The 26,855-nt window shown below is 42.3% G+C and overlaps 1 protein-coding gene across 1 annotated transcript in view; it reads right to left on the reverse strand.

Moving 5' to 3' along the window:
• Nucleotides 1-20,266, reverse strand: part of Slc7a11 (solute carrier family 7 member 11) — a 65,475-nt gene extending 45,209 nt beyond the window's left edge. Inside the window, exons 1-5 of the mRNA XM_070022098.1 lie at nt 19,763-20,266; nt 16,063-16,189; nt 13,601-13,716; nt 7,999-8,124; nt 3,886-3,985 (exon numbers count right to left, since the gene is read on the reverse strand). Coding sequence (XP_069878199.1) covers nt 3,886-3,985; nt 7,999-8,124; nt 13,601-13,716; nt 16,063-16,189; nt 19,763-20,039 — 746 coding nt within the window. The 5' untranslated portion in view covers nt 20,040-20,266. The remainder of the gene's footprint in view (nt 1-3,885; nt 3,986-7,998; nt 8,125-13,600; nt 13,717-16,062; nt 16,190-19,762) is intronic.
• Nucleotides 20,267-26,855: the final 6,589 nt, after the last annotated feature.

A 26,855-nucleotide genomic window follows, 5' to 3' on the forward strand; every position in this document is an offset into this window, starting at 1 on the left:
CGTGCAGTGACCCAGCGTCTGCCTCTCCACCATTGTGCACGAAAAAAGGCCCTGCGATGCCTGCCGCGCCATGAGGCTGGCTTGAAAAAAGAAGCTTATTCTTTACATTTGGCACAAAGAAATGGTACAAAATAATCCCAGCAGGTCCTTTAGCAAGACTAAATCCGTGGAGGATAAGACTTCAAAGGGAGGGAAGAAAGACACTGAAAAACCATTGTCTCTATCACACAGGTTAAAATAAAAATCTCACCAAGCAGTAGTTAGCTTTGGGTCGGGCCATGGGACTGAGATTGGCTGTGGTCTCCCGGCCGCATCCAGGCTGGGCGGAACATGGGCAATCACATGAAAGCTGTGCTCACCTAACTAACTCTATGGTCTGGCTTGTCTAATGATGTCTTTTCCCCTAATTGTATCTCTGGGAAGGGGTTTCCATGGTTCTGGAAGGTCCTTCATTCCTCAGAGCCAAAAGCTGACAGTGCTCAGCATCCCCTGGTTCACTGCTTTTTTTTCCTGTTCAACCGTAGGAGTTGGGTTGTTCATGGAGCAATGTGTCCAAGACAATGGTGGTCCTGCTGCTTGCTTCTGGATGGACACCGCGAGCCCGTGAGCTCCGATCACGGCAGCTGCCTGGCTGCTGTCTCTCTCCCAGGCAGACCCCTCTGTTTCTGTTTCCTTCTTTATTTTTTGTCTCTGTCCTAGCAGCAGGTTGTCATTCTACAACCTAGTCCTCTAATGCCATCAGGAAAGATGGAGCAGTCAGAGACGCAAAGAAGGTAAGTTGACCCTCTCTTTGGGAATCGCTTTGGCCTCCACGATGGTCCATTCACATCCGGATGATAACTCATCCTCTGCACTCCAAATCAATCCACTCTGCTCCACACAGCTGCCCTGATCTAAGCCTGACAGGTGTGAATCCAGGAGCTCCCTCACAAGGGAGCACACAGGTAGCAAGGAGCCCTGCATAGCAGTTACACATCTGTCCCAGCATGCACTGCTCATGTCCATAGCATTCCATGTAAAACTGAGGACTCACATCCCACAGTGGAGATTGAACCCTCAAGGATGTGAGAAAATCAATGGCATCTTGCAGACATGACCATGACCAGGGTCCGTGCTCTCTCTCTCTCCCCTCTCTCTTTCTCCCTCTCTCTCTCTCTCCCCCCCCTCCACCTCTCTCTCTCTCTCTCTCTCTCTCTCTCTCTCTCTCTCTCACTTGCTCTTTCTCTCACACACATACACACACCTCATTCACCTTGTAAACAGTCACCTTCAAGGCTCAATATCAGTAAAATCCAATATTAACAAGATAATTCAGAATGAAAAGAGTCTTCATGCACGGTGGAATCTACCAGCCCTCCACAGCCTCCAAAGTGGAGAAACTTGTGGAGAAACAGGTGATGTAAATCCTCAGTGCTGGTGATGGAGAAGTGGAAAGGGTAGAAATATGTGCAGAGTCATGAGAACAGATGCATTGGTGCTCACAGGCAAAAAAAGAAAAAAGATTTAAGCAAAAAGCTTCATCCTACAGAATTACTCAAATCTCCCACTGCTGATGGAACTTCCAGGAGTTCTTGCTGGGCAGGTGTGGGGAGGGAGAGCCTTTGTCCCTCCCCCTCACGGATCCAGAACCCTGGCTCCAGGCCTTAGAGCCCTGACCCAAGCTGAAGAGACAGGAAGAGTTGAATCTGTTCTAACGTGTGATCACACACAGTGCTTTTCTCTGTCTAGCATTTCATTGTGCTTTGGACTGAAGTAAAAAGACTTCAAAAAAATTGAGTGATTCAAAGGCAATGCTTATACACAATGGCTGTAAAAATGTTCTGGGAATATACAAATATTCTGCACAGACCTTTTATAGAGGTATCATCTCCAAACATGATGCATCAAAACTTTATATTCTCTCCTAATTCTCTTGTAATTCTATATTTGCAAGATTCAGTGAGATTCATTAGGACACCAACTCCATTTATTTTGAAATATATCATTTCTTTTCTAAAAGAACCAAAGGAAATTATGCATTTCAGAAATGCATTTGAAGCAGGATAGATAGACAAGGAGACAAAGGAATTATATTATTTTAATATTTTTTATATTATCGAAAGGGGCCAGACTCAGAAGTGAAGAACAGGAAGTTAGCTGAAAAGGCCGATTCACTCTTCCCATCATCAGTTAGAAGACTGGAGCTACCGAGGGGTGAATCTGCCTTCAAAGAACTGCTCACTGATGGGTGAAGACGGAAAGACTGAAAGGTATGTCTGGAGAAAAGATGCCCTGAAGCGACCCGTGCTTTGGGTGGGCTTCACACACGCCTCAGCCAGACCCCATCCATCAGATGGTGGCTGGCACTACCGACTTGACCACCTGCCTTTCCCCAGTTCAGAAAGAGTAAGGGCAGAAAACACAGCAGCCATTTCCAATCTCTTCCTGTATTGGGGATCTAGAAATGCTCCTCTCTTTTCCCTTTCTCCCTACTTTAACCCTGTTATTCTAAAAGAAATCCTAGCTTTAAAAAATAAATCCACAAAAACAAAAACAAAAAGACTTACACCCACTAAGACTCTCCTTTTTGGTGTGACACCCTGAGATTCCTCCAGTAAGATGTTTATGTAAGTGTTGAGCTAGTGAAGTTTTCTGATGTTATTTTTTAGTCTCACACAGAACATTCTCACAGCTCAAGTTGTCCAAGTTTTAGAAACAATAAAAATAAATAAGACCATTTTTGACTCAAAATAAATGAATCTTATCACAAGGATTTTCATGGTTTAAGGAATACTTTTGCACCTACTGAACTAGAATTCAACTTACCCTCACAGAGCCAATAAAATTTAGCTAAGACAAGTTTAGCTATTATCTACAATTATTGCCCGTTAAGTACTTCAACAAAGTAAGGTGGAAATATGAAGTTCTGAGAACTTAACCAAGACAGAAAGGCTTCACAGATAGACATGCATGACAGGCAATGGATCAGCTTTGGGAACAGCTTTGGTACATATTTTTTATCTTCAGGTATGGGACAAGTTTCAAGGAACTTATTATTTCCTTTACAATGTAACATAACATGCCTATAATCCTAGCCACTCAGGAGACTGAGACCTGCAGATATCAGTTCAAAGCCAGCCCAGACAAGAAAGTCTGTGAGAATCTTATCTCCACTAAACTACCAAAAAAGCCAGACGCAGAGTAAAAAATTGACATATTGATAAAGATGAGTGTATTATCTTGGTTTCTTCTTTTCCACCTTTGAAGCATTATTTTAACCTCTCAGAAATATCTTATTTCTGTATGTGAATCACTTGCTTCTCACAGGAAAGTAGAAAAAAAAGTATTAATCATTGTGAGTACTCTCACCCAACTACTAATCTCTTGTATCTCCTAGCACTGTGTTGTTCACGCACAGTTTACCCTGGCTCCTTAGACCAAGCATGTTTGGGTTTTTTTCATGTGATAGTGGCCTATGTTGGGTTCACAGAAATGACCATCCCAACCGTGGGACCAGGTCATACAGAGTCCTGGGAATGGAAGGCCAGAGGAAGGCCTCAGAGGAGGGGTGGGTCTGACTTGTTCTACCTTCTTCATCTTGTACCCCTTCTCCACCCAAAGCGAGCCCTGGAAACCAAAACTGCTCTTCTCCGAGGAGCCCAATTGACCCTTCTTTCCCCCAAAGCAAGTCATAAAAACTAGAAATATTTACTGAACTTTCTCTGGCCTTTCTGCATAAGGATCTGGCCGTAAATTCTCTGATCTTCTTTGACAGACCATATGGTAGCAGCAGATAGCTGCGATACTTCTCACTCCATACCAGTGTCATACCTGAATTCCTTCAACAGAGATGGGTTAACAGGAGGAAGCCATAATTGTTTAAAGTCTCTGGAGCTGTCAACTTACCAGCCAGCATACGCATACATTCCATAATAAAAAGCCAGGGGCAAGCCCATGATGCTTGCATCTCGTCCTGAAAAGGCATCTTTGAAGTGCTGTGTGTGCCCTGCAATTAGAATAGAAAGATTTTACAGCTTTCCAGGGAACTACTTCTTATGTACTCCAATCATAAATATGAAAGTGGGGAGCCAGCCATGTTGTTTCATGTCTGGACTTCTTACTGTCAGCTCATAGCCAGTTTTATCTATGAATACTGGTCACTCTCTAGAGAGTTTCATCTGTTAATACTGGACCCCAAAAGTCCTCTGATCACCATCCACATTTATCACATTTCTCCTCAATAATATAGTGAAATCCAAGATGAAAGTGGCTTTTTAAAAGACACAATCTCTGGCTGGAGTGTGCTTCTCTTTTGAACATGAAAGAAGACTGAAGGATTTTCTGTAAACTGTAGTTTGAAAGAATGATAGAGTTCTTATAAGGGAAGAAAGTGTATGGCTTGCTTTAAAAAATACAAAAGATGCACACAAACATCAAGGGTCCACTTTTGATGAGGAAATACCAAAGACTCCAGAGCTAACTTCCAAAATTGTTTGTTTCTGCCTTCTGTTACAATAATCCCTTGTGTTGCATTAGGCCCCCGTCTCCTAGAGCAGGGATCTGAAAACCCTGCAGATCGAACTGAACCCCCAAATCCATAAGTCCCTTGGGAAGTAAAGTATCCCTGCATTGCAGCCATCTGCACATGGTGCTGGTGGCTGACCTCACCCAGGACCAGGGGACCACAGTGCCCACAGCGCTGGGAAATATTTACTAATGAGCCTCAACACAGAAGCCCTCTACCCTGTCATGATAAATGCCAGCATTCATTTGAATCCAAACCAAGATCCTGCTGAATTCCAAACCAAGTTTGGACAGATTTTGCATGGAGGGGATAGAACACTTTTATGCTTAACATTTCCCCCTATTTTGTGAAGGGAAGTATATGTGTGTGTGTGTGTGTGTGTATGTGTGTGTGTGTGTGTGTGTGTATGTGTGTGTGTGTGTGTGTGTATGTGTGTGTGGGTGTGTGTATATATCTATACTATATATACACATATATACAAATATAGCATATATAGTATATATATGTATATATAGGCATATATAGTGTATACATATGTTATGTATATATACACATATATACTTATATAGATATATACTATATAGTACATGTATATACATATATATACTATATATACATATATATACTATATATTGCATATATAGTATATGTTTTGGATAGTTTAAAAAGCTAGAAATTAAGATTTGCTTTAGGCAGTATTTATAATCAAACTTTTTAAAAATCACTTTTTCCCAAAGAAAACAGCAAATAAAAATATCCAAACCAGAAATGATTTTGCTTCAAAGTCTGTCTTGTGTAAATAAAGGAGGCGGACGAGGGAAATCCTCCCCAGACCCGCCTGCCAGGCACAGCGCTCCGTGACGGAGTCCGCAAATGGCTGCTCAACATAGAGAACATTCAGCTTTACATGGAATGAATTTTCCTTCAAGTACCCGGTACTTTTCAAGCGTAGTTCATTGTTAAAAAGTGGTGGGGTGATTTAGAAATGTCCACGTTACTAAAACATCTCCACATCTTCATAGAAGGAAAACACAAATACTGGGATCCAGATGAAAACGCATCTGGGCATGCTTTTATCATGACCTGGGGTTTCCTTAGACTCCGGAGACAATGTTCCTCAGAGTGCAATTATGAATAATCAATGAAAACAATCTATAAAGCCTGAGTCATAAGCACAGAACTTCAAAAGTGCTCTTTTGAGGGTGTTACAAAAAGAGGTGCTTTGTTTCTAAACTTAAGGAATATTTTGGCTGCAACATAGATGTCTCAGAAGATGAAAGTTTCAACATTCAAAGGAAAGTTCAACAACTCCTCACACGTGAATACACTGTCTGAATGGAGTAGAGATAAATGCGCATTGTGCATTACTGAAGGCGTTAGCCTTCCAGAGTCTCAGATTCACATGGAAAATAGGTGATTGTGTCACAATTAAGGAAAATGATGATTTTGTTATCAATAAAGCAAATAGATCCACTAAGAATGCTCTCCAAGATATTCAAACTACTTTAAATGCAATCTCATTTCCAGGGCACCATTTTATTAGATGAGAAGTAAGAAACCTGGTCATGTTAACCATTGAGGTCAATAATACTAAATATCACTCTTCTGTAACTGACAAGAAGAATCTAAGCACTCTATCATGAACTCTACTCTCAAAGAACTCAGAAGAAAGCAACGTCTGAGTAAACAAACCCTACCTCACACACACATTGTGTTAGTGACATAAAATGGCTATGGACTATAAATCTACCTATCGTACTATGTCTGATTATACCAGAAAGAGGAGCCAGGAAAATGAATCTTAGCTTAAAGGAATAGTATAGATTCTCAAAACTAGGAACATAAATCAAGAGCAGAGACGGGCCAGTGGTTCCGAGACCCTATACTCTGGAAGTCCTCTTCAAAGACAAGAGGGCTGGGAAAAGGAGGGTACCAACAAAACAGATTGGTTTGGCCTGTATTTGCAATAGAAGAAGAGATCAAAGGTGAGCAGGCCAGGTCTGTGGAGAAGAACAAGTTTGCTTCTCGTCACTGTAAGCTTAATGTTCAAAGATCTTCATTGTGTTTTCCAGAGCTGGCTGAGGTTGCCGGATTTGATGAAAGCACTTGGCAGGCAGGGCTCCAAGAGCTCCCTCGGGCTTATGAAATGGACGACGGCAGCTCCGTTCCAGCTGCAGAGTGACCAGGCTCTCCTTGTCTGTTATTGTTTCATGCCTCAACCAATAGGAATGATTTCGTTGAACACTGGCATTCTCTTTTGCCTTGTTATAATTCTTCTCCAGCAACGTCATTACATTTCTCTATAAATTACCCTTCTTGGAACAGACACTATCAATGTAAACATTAAATACTTAACATGCTCAAGTTATATGGCACCTCTTCACAGTTTTGTCTTTTATTTTCTGCTCCAGTGCCTGGCACAGGTTAAATAACCCTGGTGTACCATCTTCTCTTCCAACCATTTCCACAGAATCGAAACAACTGATGTACCTTCCTCTCTAAAACAATTGAAATTCTAACTGACAAACCCCCAGACTTCTTTTCTTATTACATAGCAGATGAAGGCAAGTCATGTCAGAAATTATTTCCTTTCGAAATGCACATTTTACATGGAAAATCATGTAAAAATAAAAAGTGAAGTTTGGAGAACTATTTCAATGATCATACAAGTATTTTTAGAAATGCTGTTTCTAGATCTAATGTCTTTCCCTGGGATCCTCTCTCTCAAGAAAAAAGAAATTCTCCAACTCTCTTCTCTCTCTCTCTCTGTTTTTTGTTTTTGTTTTTGTTAATGCCAGTACTGGGGCTTAAAGTCAGGGCCTTGTGCTCTTCCTCAGCTTTTTCACTCAGGGCTGGCACTCTACCACTTGAGCCATACCAATACTTCCAGCTTTTTGATAACTACTTGGGAATTTTTCTGCCCAAGCTCCCTTCAAACCACAATCCTCAGATGCGAGCTTCCTGAGTAGCTAGGATTACAAGACTTGTGGTACCAGTGCCCAGGAAGTTAACATTAATTCTAATTCAAAAACTAGTATTATGAGTCATCCTTTATTATTTTCTAGAAATCGATTTGATTTTTTTTACTATTATTGAGGAAGCTCAAAGTAACGCCTAAAAGGATATGCTCATAGGAAGCTAACACTAAACTTCAGATTATTTTTTCTTTTCACTTTGGGCTTCCCGCCAAGCAATCTTACGCCTAAAGAATTCACCGATGCCATCTTGTCTTGCTTGAGCTGGCCTGGTCCTCTTGTCACCATTCCACTGTAAATACCAACTCACGCCAGTGTGGCAGCCTTTCAGATCAATTAGGTGACAGTCTCCAGTTTAAGTCCCACATGGTGAGACTAATTAAGTAATCTGCTGCACCAGCAAAACTGAGTGGTACAATAGGCCAAATGCAGATCTGTATTTTTAAGGACATTTCCTTTTCACTCCTTACCTTTAATTAACTGCGTCACTCCGGTGACTATAATGACCAGAGTCCTTACCTTTAATTAACTGCACCACTCCGGGGACTATAATGATCAGAATAGCCATGAGCTTGCAGAAGGTGAGGAGAATCTGGATCCGAGCACTCCAGCTGACGCTCGTGCTGTTGAGAACCATCACCACCGCTGCGATCAAGAGGAGGGAGTTATATCATACCTCCTAAAGTTCTCCCAGCCAATGGGTGACACAACCAACTCATCTTCTCCCCCAAGAGTGAGAATCAAAGGTTTTGTTATATCCGAGCATACCAGAAGGCTGCTCATTACACACATCCCAGCTGAGCTGTGCCTCGATGAGCCCAAAGGTACAGCTTACCAAGAAACGGGGAAGCCCACACCCAAGCACAGGGCAGCCTGCACCCAAGATGGGCAGCTTCTCCCGGGGCTGGAACTCCAGCTCATCACTGGTCTGCACAGCGGATTTTACGCTGACTATGTCACTTGGTCAACAATATGGAAAAGGGATTTGGGATCCACTAAATGCAAGAGCTTTCTTGAGTTTCTGAAATAAACAATATCTACCTTTTTAAGATGTCTGTGTGTGTGTGTGTGTGTGTGTGTGTGTGTGTGTGCGTGTACACCTCAGATAACATCAGTACCCAGACTGTAACAATAAAAGCCCTCTGAGACCACTCTTCAGGTCTTAGTTTTACTTCCTTTGAGTAATTGCTAATTTCACACATGAGGAACTAATTACGTCCATTCAGGCTACTTATTTATTTTGCTTGCCTCAAATTTTTACCAAGATGAAAATACGAGGACACAGAGTCTTTATTCAGCTTATTTATGATACACTTTCCTGAGAACTGAAATGCAGCAATGAAAACTATATCTATAAATCCCGGAGATAAGAAATACACATGTGAAGGGAGCTGTACTCAAGGTGGATGTTTGGGGGCCTGTGAGGGGCGATTCTGTGATTTAAAGACTGGAGAGCATTTCCTTCTGCACTCTCCATATTTCAAGTCCATCTTTGGTTTTGAAGAGAGAGATTACAGAGTCTAGATATATTGGGTTTTCTCTCCGGTGCAGGGTCCTTTGGCTTCTGGCTTCTGACTGCTTCATGCTAACGTGATAAATGATAGACACTCCCTACGCATGTCTGAGCTGCGATAGAAGGAATGGTTCCACCACTTTTTGTAATATTTGCTAGGTTCCCTTTATCTCTCCGCTAGCATTTCTTCCCTGGATTTATTCATCTTAGAGAGGATGTGTACAAATAAACACCTTTAAGAAGCAGCCTGTATCTACAATCTCACTAGTGGGAATAAAAATGGTAGGCATTAAATAAGCACAAACTATTATTTTTGTGGCAGTTGTTGTGCAAATACTTAACATGGATAATGTTACTTAATCCTCCTATCTCTGTGACATGCTTACTATTATTGGCCTTAGTTTTCAGATAAGCAGCTGTAACTCCAGGCAGTATTTAACTTGCTTATGTACACACAGGCTATAAATGGAAAGATAAGATTGGGACCTAGGTAAGAGAATGCTGAGCACATTCTCTCACCGGTGATACGAGGGGCCAGCTCCAAAGATGCAGAAACGATCCCGTGGCAAATCCAGTGGTTTGCAATGTGTGCTGCTCCTCTCTCTCTGTAAAGGCCTGTGATTATCTTAGCTGGGATGGAGGAACACTTTACTTCCACATTTGATTGATTATCCTCTTGTAGACTATGACTGTTCTACCAAATTTGTACATGACACTACTATATGTATCTACCTATGAGTTGGTTGGGTTGGTATTTAAGTATGATAGAATAAGTATACAAAAACTTCAGACTTAGAGCTAATCCATATCCACATACAGTATTTGAAAAACCTGGCTTTCAAAAAGAAAATGGAGTAGTGTAGCACAAGCTGTTTTTCACCATGCGATACAACCGTTATTTGTTTGTTCCTCATGATGACTCCCAAAAGGTTTAAGAAGTTGTATGCAGCTCTTAACTTACCTACACAAAATAAACTAGCAAAGGAATGGAGACTCAGGGAATCTCCATTAAAAAAAGGAAGTATTCTTATGATAATATTGTACCATGAAAGGTATGTTTCCAGAGGGCCTAGATTCAGGAGACCAGAACAACAGGCTAGATGTTTTAAATATGAACCTGTTTCAATATTCACCAAAACTATGCAAGCAGAGGAAATCCATGCACCTGTCCGGGAAGGAGAGGATCGGGGCAGGGTCAGAGCCGCTACGTGTGAGTGGACACACCAGATTTTCCATTAAAACTCCACCTGCTGGTGTTCTTACGGAAACAGGGGGATTTGGGATAAGCAGAATCATTTAATCTTGATTATTTGGCTGAAGTGGAGTACTTAAAAAATGAGGATAAATTAGCATTTAGATAACTTTTCACCCCTTCATCACTTCTCCAATGGCTGGTTAATATCTCACAAGTTTGCAACTCACTTTTCCTGTGATGTAGGAAGACCCTGGGGTTTGACCTTTTTCCACACTTAACTAGAGATGTGAAATTCCCCAGCTCCCTCCAGGAGCACAGGGAAGCAATTCATGCAATTAAACTGTTTTCTACATCTCAGTACCCTTCCATCCCTAGCAGGTGGAAAATCACCTATAGTCACTTTGAAAAATAAAGTATGTGAGGGATTTGCCCCCCAGGTAGACTTCTCTCTCTTCCTTTATCTCTACCTCTCACTCCTGGCGCCTCCATTAAAGCTAAATTCTTCTTAAAGACAGGTTGACTTTGCCAATTAGGCCATTGATTTAAATTACTACCCACTGAGTTATAAGAATACTCTCTTTTTTTGTCTGTCAGTGCTTCTGATTCTGAGATTTCCTTACCAGAATCTCAAGCTTATAAAAGAAACCTCCAAATGCATAAGCTAATATTATAACTAGTGACAAAAATGGATGGAAATATTCTCACAGGGGCTCTTTGTCAATCTTTCCTGAAGATGTTTTGGAGAGCCCAATCACTTGTCCACATCACTTTAAAGTTTGCCTTGAAGAAATTCCATGTAATCCTCTAAATATATGGTTTCCCTTTAAGATGCTTAATGGAATTGGAATGAATAAGAAAATCATTGCCAGGAACCATTGGATCGTGCCTAGCTACTCAAGAGGATGAGAACTGAGGAATGTGGTTGAGAGCCACTTCTTATCTTCAACTAACCAGCAAAAAGCCAAAAGTGAAGATTTGGCTCAAGCAGTAGAGCATCAACCTTGGGCAGAAAAAGACAAGGAACAATGCGAAGCCCTGAATTCAATTCCCAGTACTGCCACAGAAAAAAAGAAGGAAGAGGAGGAGGAGGAGGAGGAGGAGGAGGAGGAGGAGGAGGAGGAGGAGGAGGAGGAGGAGGAGGAGGAGGAGGAGGAGGAAGAGAAGGAGGAGGAGGAAGAGGAGGAGAAGGAGGAAAGGTAGGAGGAAGAAGAGGAAGAAGAAGAGGAAGAGAAAAAGGAAAAGGAGAAAGAAGATGAAGAAATCAGGAGGTTGGGAGGAAAAGGAGAAGTAAGAAAAGGAGGAGGGGGAAAAGGAAGAGGAAAGAAGGAGGAGGAGGAACAAAAAGAAAGTTATCTAGACTCGCAAAATTAAGAAATCCACTATAATGACTCATGTAATTTCACAAAATTGGTGGATTTTCAAACATCCAGATAGGATTTGCTTAAAGACTTCTGGTTATAGCATAATAACTCCCGCTAGTAATTTAGAGTTCTTAAAATTTTTACACCTTAGCTGGGCCCCAGTGCTCACACCTATCATCCTAGCTACTCAGGAGGCTGAGATCTGAGGATCGAGGTTCAAAGCCAGCCCAGGCAGAAAAGTCCGTGAGACTCTTATCTCCAATAAGCCACTGGAAAACCAGAAGTGGCTCTGTGGCTCAAGCGGTAGAGCACTCACCTTGAGCTTAAGAGCTGAGGGACAGCGCCCAGGCCCAGAGTTCAAACCCCACCACCAACCCCCCAAAAAATTCTATGCCTTTCTCTTCTCAAATTTAATGCCTCATTCACTCAAGGGAAACATATATATATGTCTATAAATACACATATATATAGACATATATATATGTATGTATGTATGTCCCTATATATGGCTGTTAGTCCAGTCCTTCAGCAGGACAAGAACTTTCTATGAGCTAGACACTGTTAAACATCTTTAAAATCATATTTAATTATATATTTCTATAGTCATCCAGCTAAATTGTCTTTTCATAGACCTCTTATACAGTAAATAAAACTGAGGCTTGAAGAGGCTTAACTAGCCCAAGATCACATAACTGAGTCACTTAGTTCCAGTCCTCACTGGTTCTCTCCAGGGGAATATGACCCACTATGGGCCCATAACATAATGGGTTCCTAACCACATCTGTTCTAAGCGAAATTCTTAGTGTTAGGCCTAAGGAGCAGATGGAGCAAGTTCTATTGCATTGTCATTTCCTTTATCTTTTCAGACATCTCACAGAATGATTGTGTGCATCCATTTGATGAATCACATTTGAGATGGGCCTGTTTCAATGCAGATTTATGTCCCCGGTTGCAGGGCTCTTGTTGCTTTTCTGCGGGCAGCCACAGTGCCTGCGTCTGGCTGAAAGTGCTTTGCTCCCTCGTTCCTCCCAGGGAAGGTGGGATAGCATCCTAAACGCCGCTGTGACGGTGAAACCAGGTGTGCCTGCCTCGTGCTTTCTTTTGGAGTTGTTAGAACTTAAAACGGCGATTACATGGCCATCTAGAATTGGAACCCTCTCTGGTGACGTTCTGCAATCTTGTAGGAAGTGACCATCGCATTTAGTTTCACCTCATGGTATCTTGCACATATTTCTGTTGTTACTTCCTCTTTCTGCAAAAAGTTATTCAAAAATAACTAATTTTCTAATTTGTTGCCCATAGTCACTTGTAGCTGTGCACAACATGGCTTATGTCTCCCTGCTTTGGAAGGAGGGGGCCATGACTGGAGGTTAACCAAGACAGAAAAGTCCATGAGATTCTATCTATAAAATAACCAGCAACAAGCAAGACTGGAGGCATGGCTCAAGTGGTAGAGGAAAGGCTAAACCAAGCAAGCCGAACAAGGGCAAGGCCCTGAGTTTAAGCTCCAATACAGTAAAATGATCATATTAATTAATTCACTAATGTCCTGCTTGAGAAATGCTACTAATGGTGAAATCTTGAAAGAAGATTCTAATCAAGGCCAAAAAAGGACAGTAAAAACACTATCAATGATCACTGTAGCTACTAACACTTGGAATTGGGTGACCATCTCATACCCAATACACAAGTGTAACTCCTCGGTCACATATGAGTCACAGGCAACGTATGACCAAGAAAGGATACATTTCAAACAGGAATTCCATAAAAACAGCTGAATTTTCCTCCTTAAGATTCTCCTTTTATGTATAATCGACTTAATATTTTGCTGACAAGGTGGTTTTACCTACTGTGGAGGCTTTGTGTATCAGGCAGCCACAGTATTTTTTGACTCAGTGAAACACTGGCAGCACCCACCACTCCAAGTCTGAGTTTTGTCTGTATTTCCCAGCACAAAGTTGGAGTTGTAAACCAAAAGAACACAGGTTGGGGCGATCACTGCGTCCTGAGGAGCCTCCTCCCCGAGCTTCTGTTTGTACCTCTGGTACTCACTTAGTCCCACCGCCGTTATGAGCTTGATTGCAAGTTCAGGAATCTCACAATGAATAAAAAAGGGTTCCAGGATGTAGCGTCCAAATGCCAGAGATATCACAGCGGTCGCTGCAGGCCTAAAATACAAAGCAGACCAGGTGGCTAAGTTCTGGGAAAAAAAATAAAGATCATTTTTGATATGTTTTTCCATTGTGAATCATGCTACTTGGCTTATAGAACACATTTACCGTGAGAGTCTACAATTTTCAGAAGACCGTGTATAAGTAGGCTTGCAAAGACACAGGAAGGACTGCGTACAGCACCACGGGCCACTTTTTAAATAATCGTGGAACAAGGCTGTGATGGCCAGCATTGCCTGTGTTCTCCCAGTATTTGACTTTTTCCCCTTAAAAGTTTAGTTTTTCACCCCCAGTGTTTTACTCAGCATCAGCCACATAGTAGAAAACTAGTTTATACTGAACCTAATGAGAATTTGTGTGTTCAATTTAATGATCCCACCTGTGTACTGGTAGTGATTTGTTTTCTTTTCTGGAAAGTGCTATATAGGTATTTCTGGCAAAACTGACTGTAATCTGATGGTATGATTTTAATGAAAGTACTAGGTATCCTGGGTATTAATAATAGATGATAAATCTTTAAGTACTTGTTAGTACTGAGGTAGCTTACCTCTCCTAAGTTTCTTTAGTACTCTGCTTATTTACAAATCAGTTCAGAAACCTGAGTCCAATATGACAAAAGGATATAGGACACCTTTAAAAGCTTCTAGAATTTAAGGCTGGCACCCATGGCTCTGCCTATAAGCCTAGCTACTCAGGGGCTGAGATCTGAGGATCACAGTTTGAAGCCAACCTGAGCAGAAAAATTCTTGTGAGACTCTTTATCTCTAGTTAACCACTCAAAAACCAGAAATGGCTCATAGTGGTTGAGCACTGGCCATGAGTGCAGACCCCACAACTGACAAAAAAAAAAGCTTCTAGAATTTTCTGTTCACACACACACACACACACACACACACACACACACACACACACACACACACACCATGGGGAAGTTCTTTCAGAAGTAAGGCAACAGCTATGTGGGAGCAGAATTGTGTCAGGTTCCAGTTGCGCTCTCCTTATCTTACTGTTCACTGTTCACCAGCAGAGTGTGGGATAAGTAAGTGAATGAACAAGTACGTGTCTCTGTCACCGCTAATGCAATGATCATACTCATGATGATGACAAGCAATTAATCACACAACAAATACATGGATAAAACGGATTCACGTCTAACTCTAGCAGACCCCAGGTCTCCATAGTCTATCAGCACTGTAAATAAGGAGTACACTCATTTGAATTCTGACTCCATTGCATTCATAGCAGGATAACTATAACCTTCTATCATTTACCAAAAATCACCTTTACCCAGAATAACACAGGACACTCATCTAGGTAGGAAAGGGTTATGGGACGTGTAAGACCTAGTTATTAGCACATGAAATGCTTATACTTCCAATGTATACAGACACCTAAAATATTGAGTAAAAACACAAGGTATCAAATTCAATGTCAAATGAAAAAGGATTGCATGTTCTAATAATTAAAAACTACCATAAGTTAGAATAAATAGGAAATTAGCTGGAAGATATAACTGAAACTTTGAAGTATATTTTCAGATAATTGAAAGCAGCAGAGGGTATACCCTAGGTAAAGGGATCTTTGAGAAACTCTTTTATCATGATTTAATTATAGTCTTGAATGAATGCAGACTTTGTAAAAATGAGAACAGACTTAATAATGAAGTATATACTTCTCTGGAGCTCTTTGCTAAAAAGGAAATTCTTTAAAAAAAAATTACTGTGACTGAACAAATAATTTCTCTGCTTTAAATGACAGAATGAAAGTTTACCTAACCTTTCAGCAGTGTATGCCTGAGAAGTTTCCAGAAGGAGCAAGTACCCCTAGTAATGGCTCTTAAACTCTGTAATCAGAAAGTGCAAGTCACCACTGGAGAACAGGTCAGGCAAGAAGAGCGGGGGCTCAGGTGACGCTGTAAGTTCTACTCAAAGTGGAAGGAAATTTGCTGTTCAGAGTGACTTGGCACAATTTGCTGCCAAGAAAGTCAGGAGAGGAAATACATTCTTCAACAATAAAATCAAAAGGTTTTCACAGCTGTAGTTCCCTGATTTGCTTCATGTCAGGAAGTGAGTCATGGGTCGTATGCAAACAATTTTATACATCTTAAGACCGGTGACACACTTAAGTTGTTTGGCCCAGACGTTTCTTAGTCACAAAAATGGAGTAAAGTTAAATGACTTAATAACCTCCCCTACAACAAAGGGAAGTTCTGGTCCCTCGCTGGCTTCCGTGTGTCTGGGCAGTCAGAGGTACACTGTCCTATGTGGCTGTCAAGAACGTGGACTCAGAAGAGTGATTAAAGGAAGAGGCTTACTGTGTCTTAGTTTGATTCCATGTTCTTACCGTATGATGAGCAGTTCTACCCAGACTCGCACAAAAGCCAGTAAAGGGCCAAAGACCTCCAGAATATATGTGTAATGGCCACCAGATTTCTTTATGCTTGTTCCCAGCTCTGCATAGGACAAGGCCCCTGTGAAATGGTTACAAGGACAAGGTGTCAGTTGAACACAGAATCAACCCCCTGGGTGAGAGGATCAACACAACAGTGTTTGTGCTGCATCTGAGCTAGCACTTCCTCAGACCTGAAAGGCATCCTGTTTTCAAAACAACTGTCATCTAATGCGTGAGACAGGCCAAGTTCCTCCCGTAACTTCTTCATGTGTGAGGCGTAGCTCATTCTACGTGGAAAGTCCCGTTTTACTTAAATTGGTATGCATACATTTTTATTTTTATCTCCAAGACAGGGATTAGAACTTGAAATCTATCCTTTTCATCTGTTGGCTAGTGCTCTACCCTCTGAGCCACTCCTCCAACCCCAACATTTCTAAAACCAGAGTTGGAATCCTTGGCACAAAAGAGGAAATAAGACCAGCTGAGATCTCAACTACACTTGACGTCTGCAGCTGGAGGCCATCCCCGGTGAAAGTTGTGATGCCCCATCTTCACCAATGAAAAGTTGGCTATCGCGGTCCGCACCTCTAATCCCAGCTAGACTGGAGGCCACAAGTAGGAAGATCACCGTCTATCTAGGCTGGCCAGAGAAAAATGTGAGCCCCTATTTGAGAAACAAGTAAAATTTGCAAAAGGAACTGGAGGTATGGTTCAAGTGGTAGAGTCTGCCTAGAAAGTTCCTTCCCTTCAAACCTTATTGCCACCAAAAGAAAAAACGAGAAAGAAATATAACTATACTTATAATCTGAGCAATTAATTAACAAGAAAGTGAAAAAATAGATCTGAATGTAATATGAAACACTCTGTGAACACTGCTCAGCACTCACACATGACTACACAATTTCACTCAAGTGACTTCACAGATAATTGTCCTTACTCATCAGACATAAGTTATGTAGAACTGTCCAGCACAAATATAATTCAGATATTTAGTGAAATCTAACTATGCTTGACCTGATTTCCAAGTCTGGCACTACATCAGAGGAACCTTAATTTTTTTATGTTTTAAACTCAAAACCAGTCAAATGAAAAGCAGATTCAAGACCAAATTCTAGATCTACTCTCCAAGCAAGAGTCCAGACTCTCCAAGAATGTCTACATTTCTTCAACTCCCACAGATGACTCTGAAGTAAGTATGCTATACAGGGATGTTTGGGGTCCATGGATACATGTTTTCTATTTGGAACTAATTACGACTAACTGCAATTCACCCACTTCTGGGAAATAGTCGCCATATTGGCAAGTTGTGCAGAAAAGCATCCAGCATAAAATGTTATTGGAAAGAGTCTTAAGTACCTCTGAATTTAATGTCAGAGAATCAATACCTAGACCTCTATATGCTCTGCTGAAACTCCAGGATGATTGCTCTAGGTTTAAATTGAGTGCTGGGGAAATGAGATTTTCATAAAGGCTTCAGCTCCATAGCCACTTTGCTCAGATGAAAGAAGTACAAAACAGGATATAAAACGCAAGTATTGACCTGGGATTTGAAAAAAAATTATAAATCAAATACAGATTTTCTTCCATTTACAGAGGAGTTTCCCCTCTTTCCCCACACCCCTAGAAAAACCACACTGTAAGTTGAAAACATTATATGAAAAATGTGTTCAATGCTCAGAACGCATATTTGCCTATAGTTGGGCAAATTATGGAACTGAATTTATTTCATAATAAAGTGGTGAAGATTTCATATCACTTGTCAATAAGTAAATTATTACACACTATGGCAAGGTTAAAAAATCCATTTTAAGTTGAGGAATCATCTATCTATAAATTCTTAAGTTGCTCCCAGAGTTTCAAAAGAAGAAGGCTTTTTCTCCCCTCGTTTTGCTTTGTCATCAAAAATCTGCTAAAAATCCAAGTGACAAATGGAATGCAAATGCAGGTCTGTTGGTCAGTACGTGCACGAGCACACTCCCCAGTGTGCACCATCAGAAGCACCACTCCAGTGTGACCTACCTTACACTCCCTGCTCTGCTCTTTCCTTCTTTTGTGAAGCTCTCCATGTGGCATACTGGAGAATAAGCGCACTTTCATCATGTCACTTTAGTCCAATTCCCAAAGTGATTTATTTCATTACATCTGCATAATCTTTTATGGCATATGAAAATGGAAAATCACAGTGGGAACTGTGTGTGTGAGAGTTTGCAATGCCCAGAACACTGGCTATCGTTTATCTCATTAGATATTGATTTATTCTAAACATACCGAGTAATGTAGGAAGATTAAAGGCTGATGCTGCACAAAGTTATTTAAGACCAACAATTAAGTTCATCTGTGCCTGCACATGCCAGAACCACTTTAACACAAATGATGGCTCAAGGTTCTGGGGAGAGCTCCTATCATCACACTGTCTCATAATAGTCTGCAAGGATAAGGGTCACCACTAGGAAAACAAACATCATCACACAACTGTCACTAAGCATCAGCCATCCGCGTAAGCAACACTACAAACTAAGTCCTAAAAAGAAGTCCTCTGTAGTCCTCTCTATAGGAGGACTTGGCTTTAACTAACAAGTTTTATTTAAAGCACCTCCTTCAAAAAAAATGTTTTAATGGAACTCTGAGTCGTCTAGGTACCTGCACCAACCAGCGGATGAAAACATGGATGACTTAAGTACAAAGCATGAATGGACTGGTGTACTTGAGGCGGAGGGTTAGCTTTGGGTAACCTAAGGTAGAGCAAAGGGTTCATCATTTTAAAGTATAGTCTTCTGGAATCAAACCACTATGTTCTAGAAAAGAGCAAAAATCAAAATTATACATAGCTATGTCTATATATCGGGCAAAGTCATCCCTCATCTGCCCACCTCAGAGCATTTCTTTTCCTTTAACTCTCAACTCTATAGAAGAAACATTACTCTGCCAGTTGTATTCCAGAACTCGGCTGAACAGGTGGAAAAGTTATCTGTTTCCCTAGAGACCCAGCGAAGCAAACACATCTGGGCAAGGAGAGGAAGCGAACACCCCACTGAAGTTTGAAAAAGTCACGTTTTAAAAGCAGGATTCATTAAGGAAATGCAAGCGCAGAAACTGAGGTGCGCCCAGCGGGGGCTGAGCCCGCGTGGAGGGGCGCTGTGCTACGCCCTTCCCATCCCCTCCCCAGGAGTGCCCTCTCCAGGCCTGCTGGGACCCAGGCCCCACAGGCAGCTGGGCAGGACGGGGGCAGGGGGCTGGTCGCCACCCCCCCTTGCTTCTCAAGGCAAGGCCAGGGGACCCAACAGGCCACGGGCCCTGCCTCTCACAGGTGTGTCATTGGGATGCCAGCTGCCAGAACACGGGAGCACGGGCACGAGCGCCCCGTCCCAGGAAGCTGGCACAGGCATGTTGTGGCTCACCAAAGTGAACCTCCAAAGCAATCACCTGCTGGACCCCGGGGAAGGGAGAGGGAGGGGGGTAAGCAGACTTCAGGAAGGGATTTGGGGGCGGGGGACCCCCGCAGGGGACACGTTGTTTTGGTCAGTCACACACCTCCAGGAAACAGCCAAACACCCCTAGGACACCCCCCTCCCCCAGCCTTCCCAAATAACCCTTTCTACTCCGGGAGACCCGGCCCCCAGCCCCAGGGCCGGCCACGGCTCCCCCCACTCACCGAAGAGCGACAGCAGCCCGCAGACGGTCCACACGGTGAGGGACAGGCCCACGCTGCCCGTGTTCTGCAGCACGCCGCGGGGCGAGATGAAGATGCCGGCCCCGATGATGGTGCCGATGATGATGGACACCCCCCGCAGCAGGGTGATCTTCTTCTTCAGGACCACCCTCTCCCTGCCGGGGGCCGCCCGGGCCCCTGTGGACGGCAGCCGTCCGCTCGCGCTGCCCGGCAGGTAACCGCCTTTGGAGATGGTGGCCACGGCCGGCTTCCGGACCATGGTGGCAGAGGCGCGGCCCCGGGGCAGGGGGGACACGGGGAGGGAAGGAGGAGGCACGAGGACAGAAAGAAAGCCTTCCCTCGAGGGCGTCCCGCGGGCTGGCCTCTCCCGCGCCCTGTGCGCTCAGAAGGTCCTTCTGGGCATGGCTGTGCTGGGCAGGTGGAGAGAGCAGGGGTGCGCGCGCGCCCCGCGCTGTGGTGCGTCCCGGGGACACCTGTGCGCCCGGGCCCCGCTCCCCCGCATCTCACAGCCGCTCAGCCTCCTCGGGGCTGGTATTTAAGCTCCCGCCTGTCACACTAACTTACTCCAACTTCATGATGATGCAAATTCTCCAGGTTTGCATCAGCCGCGCCACAGGCGCAGCCAGCATTACTCAGCTTTTTTTGTTCTTTTTTTTTTTTTTAACAGTTAGCTGCAAGTTGCTAACTGACCTCAGCTTTCCCCAGAACAAAGCACACACACAGACGCCAGCGCCAATCCCAAGAAGGAAATGCCGAACAGACTTTCCCAGAGACTTGAAACAACGCTGAGGAGAAGAAAACTTTTTCTTTTTTTTTCTTTTCCGAGAGGAAAAGAAAACATTAAAGAAGAAAAAAATAATAATAAAAGAAAGAAAAGGAAAGAAAGAAAAAGAAATCATTACTTCATGGTGAGAAGTTTCTTTCTCTTTTACGAGTGAATTACATTTCACAGACGTTTGTTTTGACAAGAGAGAGTACCTCAAAGATTCGTTTGTTTATAACAGGATTTAGACTTCATCAGTTTCTCTCATGCCTATATAAACTTTGTTTTTAATTTTGTGTTTCCTAGCAACACAGGCAAATCTAATATTTACAAAGCAGAAAGTTTTTACAACCCACCATACAAATAACTAAGTTTTACTCAACAGTAAGAGATAAAATTATTTCTTGTGACCCATAATAAACCCCACTTAAAATCATCTGAGTGTGAGAAATTTAAAAATCACAGTGACTGCAGAAAATAGTGGTTTTCTGATTCTTTTTGGCACGGGTGACTTGCTAAAGTATAAGATGTGTTTCCCGTGCATTATGCTTGAATGGAATATACATATACATATATATAATTATGATTATATATATCTTAATTAGGCAAGGCTTGATCATCTAGCTCAAAGGAGCCACCATTTTGAATCTTTAACTCCCATTCTTTGCAAAGGGAACACAAAATGCTGTTCTCTCTTCCATTTTCCCCTATTTTAACCCTGTCATTCTAAAATACATCCTTGATAAAACGCTCTTGTTGTGAAACTACTTTTTGTGAGACACCCTGAAATGCTTGTCACAAGTGGATCTCAAGCACCTGAGATTTCGTGTGGAAACTAGGAAGGAAGCGGGGGTGGGGGGAACCTTTCTTCTATCTCCAGAAACACATACACACACACACACAAATCTACTTTCAAATGTAAGCCATATTTCCAATTACATAACATACAGTGAGCAAAAGATTTCAAAGGAATGTATAGAAAAAAGGATATACATAAAAAGGAATAAAAATAAATAATACTGATTTTTATGTCCACCTATGAACTGTGACTGTGAGCATGGATTGAAAATGCATAAGTAGGAAGTTCTGGTGTGTTACCGCACGGGGCAGGGAGTGGGGGGGAGGGGGGAGGGGGGACAAAGATGTACCAACATGATGTGACAATAATGCACCATGCACTTCAAGAGGCCACCAGACAGTTGTCATCATGAAGAAGTGATGTGTTTGAGGAGAAGGTGACAAAAATGTGCCACGTGAAGGGTTGATTCCTACCTTATCCCCTCAGGTCAAGCAAGACACCAGGTGCACGGGAAGAGGCTTGGCCACATGCCTGTCCCTGGACAGGCTAGTCCAACCTAAGCCTGGCTGGAAGTCCCCTCATCCCAGACTGAGCCTTCTAATCCAGGCCTTGCCAAAGCCAAAGCCCTAGGCCCCCAAGAGGCCATAGCCCGTTTTATATTTTCTGCTTCCTTGTTCAGCCCTCCCCAGAATCCAGTCCCTCACACAACCTCCAAACCCACAGGAAGCTCTGTGCCCTTCACTGGCAATAAACAGTCCTGGCCCAGGCCTGTCCCTTTTCCATTCTCCATCTTGCTAACACTATCCATTCCAAAAGGCCACAAGAAAGCTCTCACTTAGAAGACGCCACGCACTTGGTTTAAACATTGTACACTCTTTCCGTGCATTGACGCATTGAATGGCACCCTAGTATTGTGTATAATCACTACATTTTTATGTATCCATTAAAACAAAACTTTTTAAAACTACAAAAAAAAGTGAAAAAATAAAGCTCCTTTAAGGTGTAAGCTCCTTTAAGGTGTAAGCTCCTTTAAGGTGTAAGCTAAGACGATGCTGACAAAGGTAAACACTTTTGAACATCTAACTCACCCAACCAAGTATCTATAAGAAGTAAATGTTGGGGTGAGGTTGGGGGGATGTAGGAGAAAAATGAGGGAGAGGGTAACAAGTTTGACAAGAAATGTTCTCACCACCTCTGTACATCACCTTGACAATACAGTATTTTTTAGAAAATTAAAAATAAAGAAGTAAATGTTAATACACACACACACACACACACACACACACACACACAACCTAGGCACCCCGGGAAGCTTTTTCCAGCTGTGATCATCCATGGGTTGGAATCTAGGGAGAGGAACCAGGTGTTACCAGGACAGCAGCTGTAGCTGGAGTGAGAGCCACCACTGAGGAGCCACTGGACCCCTGGGGACAACAGAACGCTGCCCATGCTGGGGCTGGGGGAGACCAGGGTCCTGGGGGGCTGGGGGAGACCAGGGTCCTGGAGGCCTGGGGGTGATACCAGCGAAAAGCGAAAAGCATGGTGAGGAAGATGACACGAAATGTCAGAACCATCTTCTGCCGGGTGATGGCTGACAGAACGAGACCACTTTTTTGGTTTACACTTTCTATCTAAATTCTATTTTTTGCTTTGGCTATACCAAGTTGGACATTTTTTTAAGACAAAATTAATACCTTTTCTCAGCTGGTGTGTTTGCCAATAAAGCTAAATAAAGTGGGACGTTTCCCTCATTCAATCTCGATGTAACTCCTAGAAAAGAAAGCCAATGAAGGATTTTCCTTCCCCAGCACCCTCTGTTCCTTCCGTGTCCCTCCAGCCCTACAACCTTGATTGATGCACCTCAGAGGGAGGGAAGAGCTTTTGTTTCCCAAGAAGGAAATGTATTAGCTCTGAAGAAATATGAGATAGAAGTGGAACACCATGGGGAGCAACTTTCTGTCTCTAACTACCAATGGGCCAACTTGCGACTTTCAATTTTGCTATAAATGACTAGAGCCTAAGTTAGGCAAATTCTAGATGGAGAAAAAAATGTTCTCTAAATACTAAATGTCACTCTCTTTCTTTGCAGTATTTTTTTTAAAAATCTATAAAAAGTGTATTTAAAACTGAAATGCTGGAGTTAGATTAATGGCCAAAGTAAGACAGTCATAATCAAAAGTTCCACAAAACACAGCTAACAAAGCAACAGGACAAACTACGTAGAAATTTTCAAAAGGAAAAAAAAAGCAGTTACAATCAATTACAAAGAAAACGTTGCAATTCTTTTAATGTTAACAAACTTTTATGGTCACTAGTCCTAAATGTATAAGCTAAGAACTTGGAGGGTCTTTAAATATGTGTGTATCATACAAATCAATTCAAAGCAAATGTAGTAATCTTCTTTTTTCCTACTTTTGACCTCGTTTTGAGTATGCCTTTCAAAGGATGGGCTTGCCACCTTTATTTTGTGTCTCCTCTGTCCAGGAACTAGCTGGAGGTTGCTGAAAGCACTCTAAGATGAAGTCAGAAGAGCTGCTGTGGTTTGAGACTAACAATTTCCACCCCGTGATGATGTACAAAGACACATAATACAGCCCGGCACCAACTTTTCTCTCTCTGGCTACACTGACATGGATGGGACCTGAACTGGGGTATTTCTAAAGGAAATGAGAATTCCCTTTACTTATCTGTTGCAAGCTGTAAACACACGATTTCCAGAATAACAGGCAGTCCTGTTGCCAGTGACATTGCCCAGTCTTCATGGAACCAAAAGAGAACATGCAGAGATTTCCCATGCTTCCCTGCTTTATCTCCTTAAGAGCAAGATCACCTTGAGACCCTGAATGACATCCTTTGTCTCTATCAGGCAACTGCCCACACACTTATCAGTTACACACCGATGATGGACGAGTGGAAATTCATGGAAGTCCCTTCAGCCAGGTCCCCACCTGACAGTCATTCACCCTCTGAGATTATGGGCCATGGAATTCCACAGAATCACTTGGTCTCACAAAGGGAGGATTTCTCTCATGAAGACTTGGTGGTTCTCAGATGGGGCCTAGTTCAGATTTGCTTCCTTTACATCAAGGCTGGTCTTACCCTTTTCTCAGAGGGAAGCTAGTGCAGAAGTTAGCAGACATTTTGCACAAAGCCAGGCAGTAAATATCTGAAGTTTAGGTCCATACCTGATCTGTGCTCAGTATTCCTCACATACGAACATATGCATATGCATGTTACACACCTCCCAGAAGTGTAGAAATGACTTGGAGTGCCGGCATGGTTGGCCAGGCCCTATCTAGTGGTATCATGATTGTAATTAGGATTGAGCAAGTAATGAATGTAAGGCTTATAACAAGGGGCTTTTTACAAATGAAGTTCTATTAGACCACAGCCACGCCCCCTCATCCATTCTTGGTCTGTGGCTGATTTCAGATTATCCAATCAGAGCTCTGTCTTGCATAAGAGAATGACTTTGCCTCGTCCCAGAAGAAGTCTGCTCACCTTGGCTGAAGAGGACATGCAGGACTGAGAACCATTTCCACACTGATTTTCTGTCTTCCTAGTCATTGTCCTCATATGCCCTTGGGCTTGCTCATCCTACAAACCTTGAAGTCAGTGTTCCCTCTGCACAAATCCCCTTCCCCTCACCTCTACACCCTTTCTTTTTTCATCTCTCACACCAACATCTAGAACATTAACAATCGTGTCAAAAGGCAAGTTATTTATTAACTTTATCTATCCCTCATTAAATTATTGGCTTCCTGACCAAAGATTAAAATTAAAGTTCTGCATACTGAAATGCCTAGTTCATTCTCTGATACTGAGAAAGAAACTTTGGATGTATTCTATAATTACCAATTACTAATAATATAAGCAACATTATTACTGGCAAGTGAAAGGTTAAGAACTTGGGGGCAGAAAGGATAAAAGACTTAGTCATCATTTGTCATAAAGAAAACTGATATATACCATGAGACTGTCACCATCAAATAACAAAAGGAGCCTGTGATTTAGAGATTTGGAGCCAAAAACAGGAGAAAAATCAGTTCAGAGAGGAAAGTGGTGCCACGCCGAATCTCCTGGAGGGATATTTATAAACAGGGGCATCAGCTCATATCCTAAATTTGCAGAATAACCATGTTCTTGTTATTTAATGAAAATAAAACAAAGTTTAAACAGCATATGCCGGTTAAAACATAAAAGTAAAAAGGAGATTGCAATGAGATGTCGAAGGTCCTTTTTATATGGGGAGAGCAGGGTAGGAACATTCATTCATTACGTTATATAAAGGCACTCCTTCATGCTAGTAATTTAAGGGTAATCACAAATAAGAGAAAACAAAAGACGTGGAGAGAGGGACAATTGGAAGGAATGGGAAAGGAAGGAAAGGAACAAGGAGGAAATGGACAGGGAAACTGAATAAGAGAATGAGAACAAAAAATGTTTGACTTCTATACCAGAGGCAAGAAAAAAACTTTTTAATCCAAATTGTAATCAAGAAAAGGGAAAAGGCAACTAATTAAAATGTCTAAATATGAAAAAAGTCTATCAATACTATCGCCAAATTAAGTGAATTAAAACCATCAGACATAGATAAAGTTGGGGTTATGTTTTTCTTAAACATTCAGTTATGTAGCTTGCAAAAAGCACCTAAAGTTAAATTAAAATAGGGCAAAAAGTATTACACATGAAGAATGTCATTTTTATGCACCTGAACATCAAGGCCCCAACAGATATGAAGGAAACGCAAGAGAGTTACAAGAACGTTTGATTCACAGTCACTGCTGGGGATTCCACATTCTCTCAGTGTTCCTAAATCAACAACTATTAGCAATGATAGCATTTTTATGTTGCCACTTCCTCTCTCAGTATCACTTTTCCTATTCCCTTCCTGTGCCTGGCTGTGGCTGCACTTGGTACAGACACCTGTGACCCTCCAAGGCTGCTCTGCACCACCAGAATGCCTTTCCCATGGGAGGGACAACCAGACTGCCTTCAAGGGCTCACCTCTGATTTCCAGGTCCTACATACTTTCCTGGAGTTGAAACAAACCCCGAGGTAGGATTTGCCTTCCAGAGTTCTTCCTTCAAGATTAGCTGGGGAATTTACCTGGGATTATAGGTTAGTGTCTCTTCCCACTTGCTCTGCTTCCTGCATTCCTGCAGAAGCTGCTCTTCCTGAAAAAGATTTGCACATGCTTCTTCGTCTTGTCCGATTAAGGGATGAGACTAAGGTAATGCTGCAGGTAGACTTTCACAAGGGATCTAGTGCTTACTCACCTGCCTGCCAGATGGCAGTCAGGCCACCATGGTACAGGGAACTTGTCTGGGTAGCTCCTGGCTCTTGTCAGTCTGCTACATTGCCAGGCCTGAGATTCCCTGGAGTCTGAACTGAGAAAGGGTGGAGGTGGAAAGGGACACACACAGTCTCATGCAGTCACTGGTGGTGTTGAATAACACTGTAAGGAAACCTCTTTGGGTTGGTTTGGTTGTTTTCATGGCCATACTGAAGTT

The sequence above is a fragment of the Dipodomys merriami genome, unplaced genomic scaffold (assembly GCF_024711535.1).
Source record: "Dipodomys merriami isolate MVZ:Mamm:240054 unplaced genomic scaffold, mDipMer1.0.p SCAF_15, whole genome shotgun sequence".
NCBI classification, from domain to species: Eukaryota; Metazoa; Chordata; class Mammalia; order Rodentia; family Heteromyidae; genus Dipodomys; species Dipodomys merriami.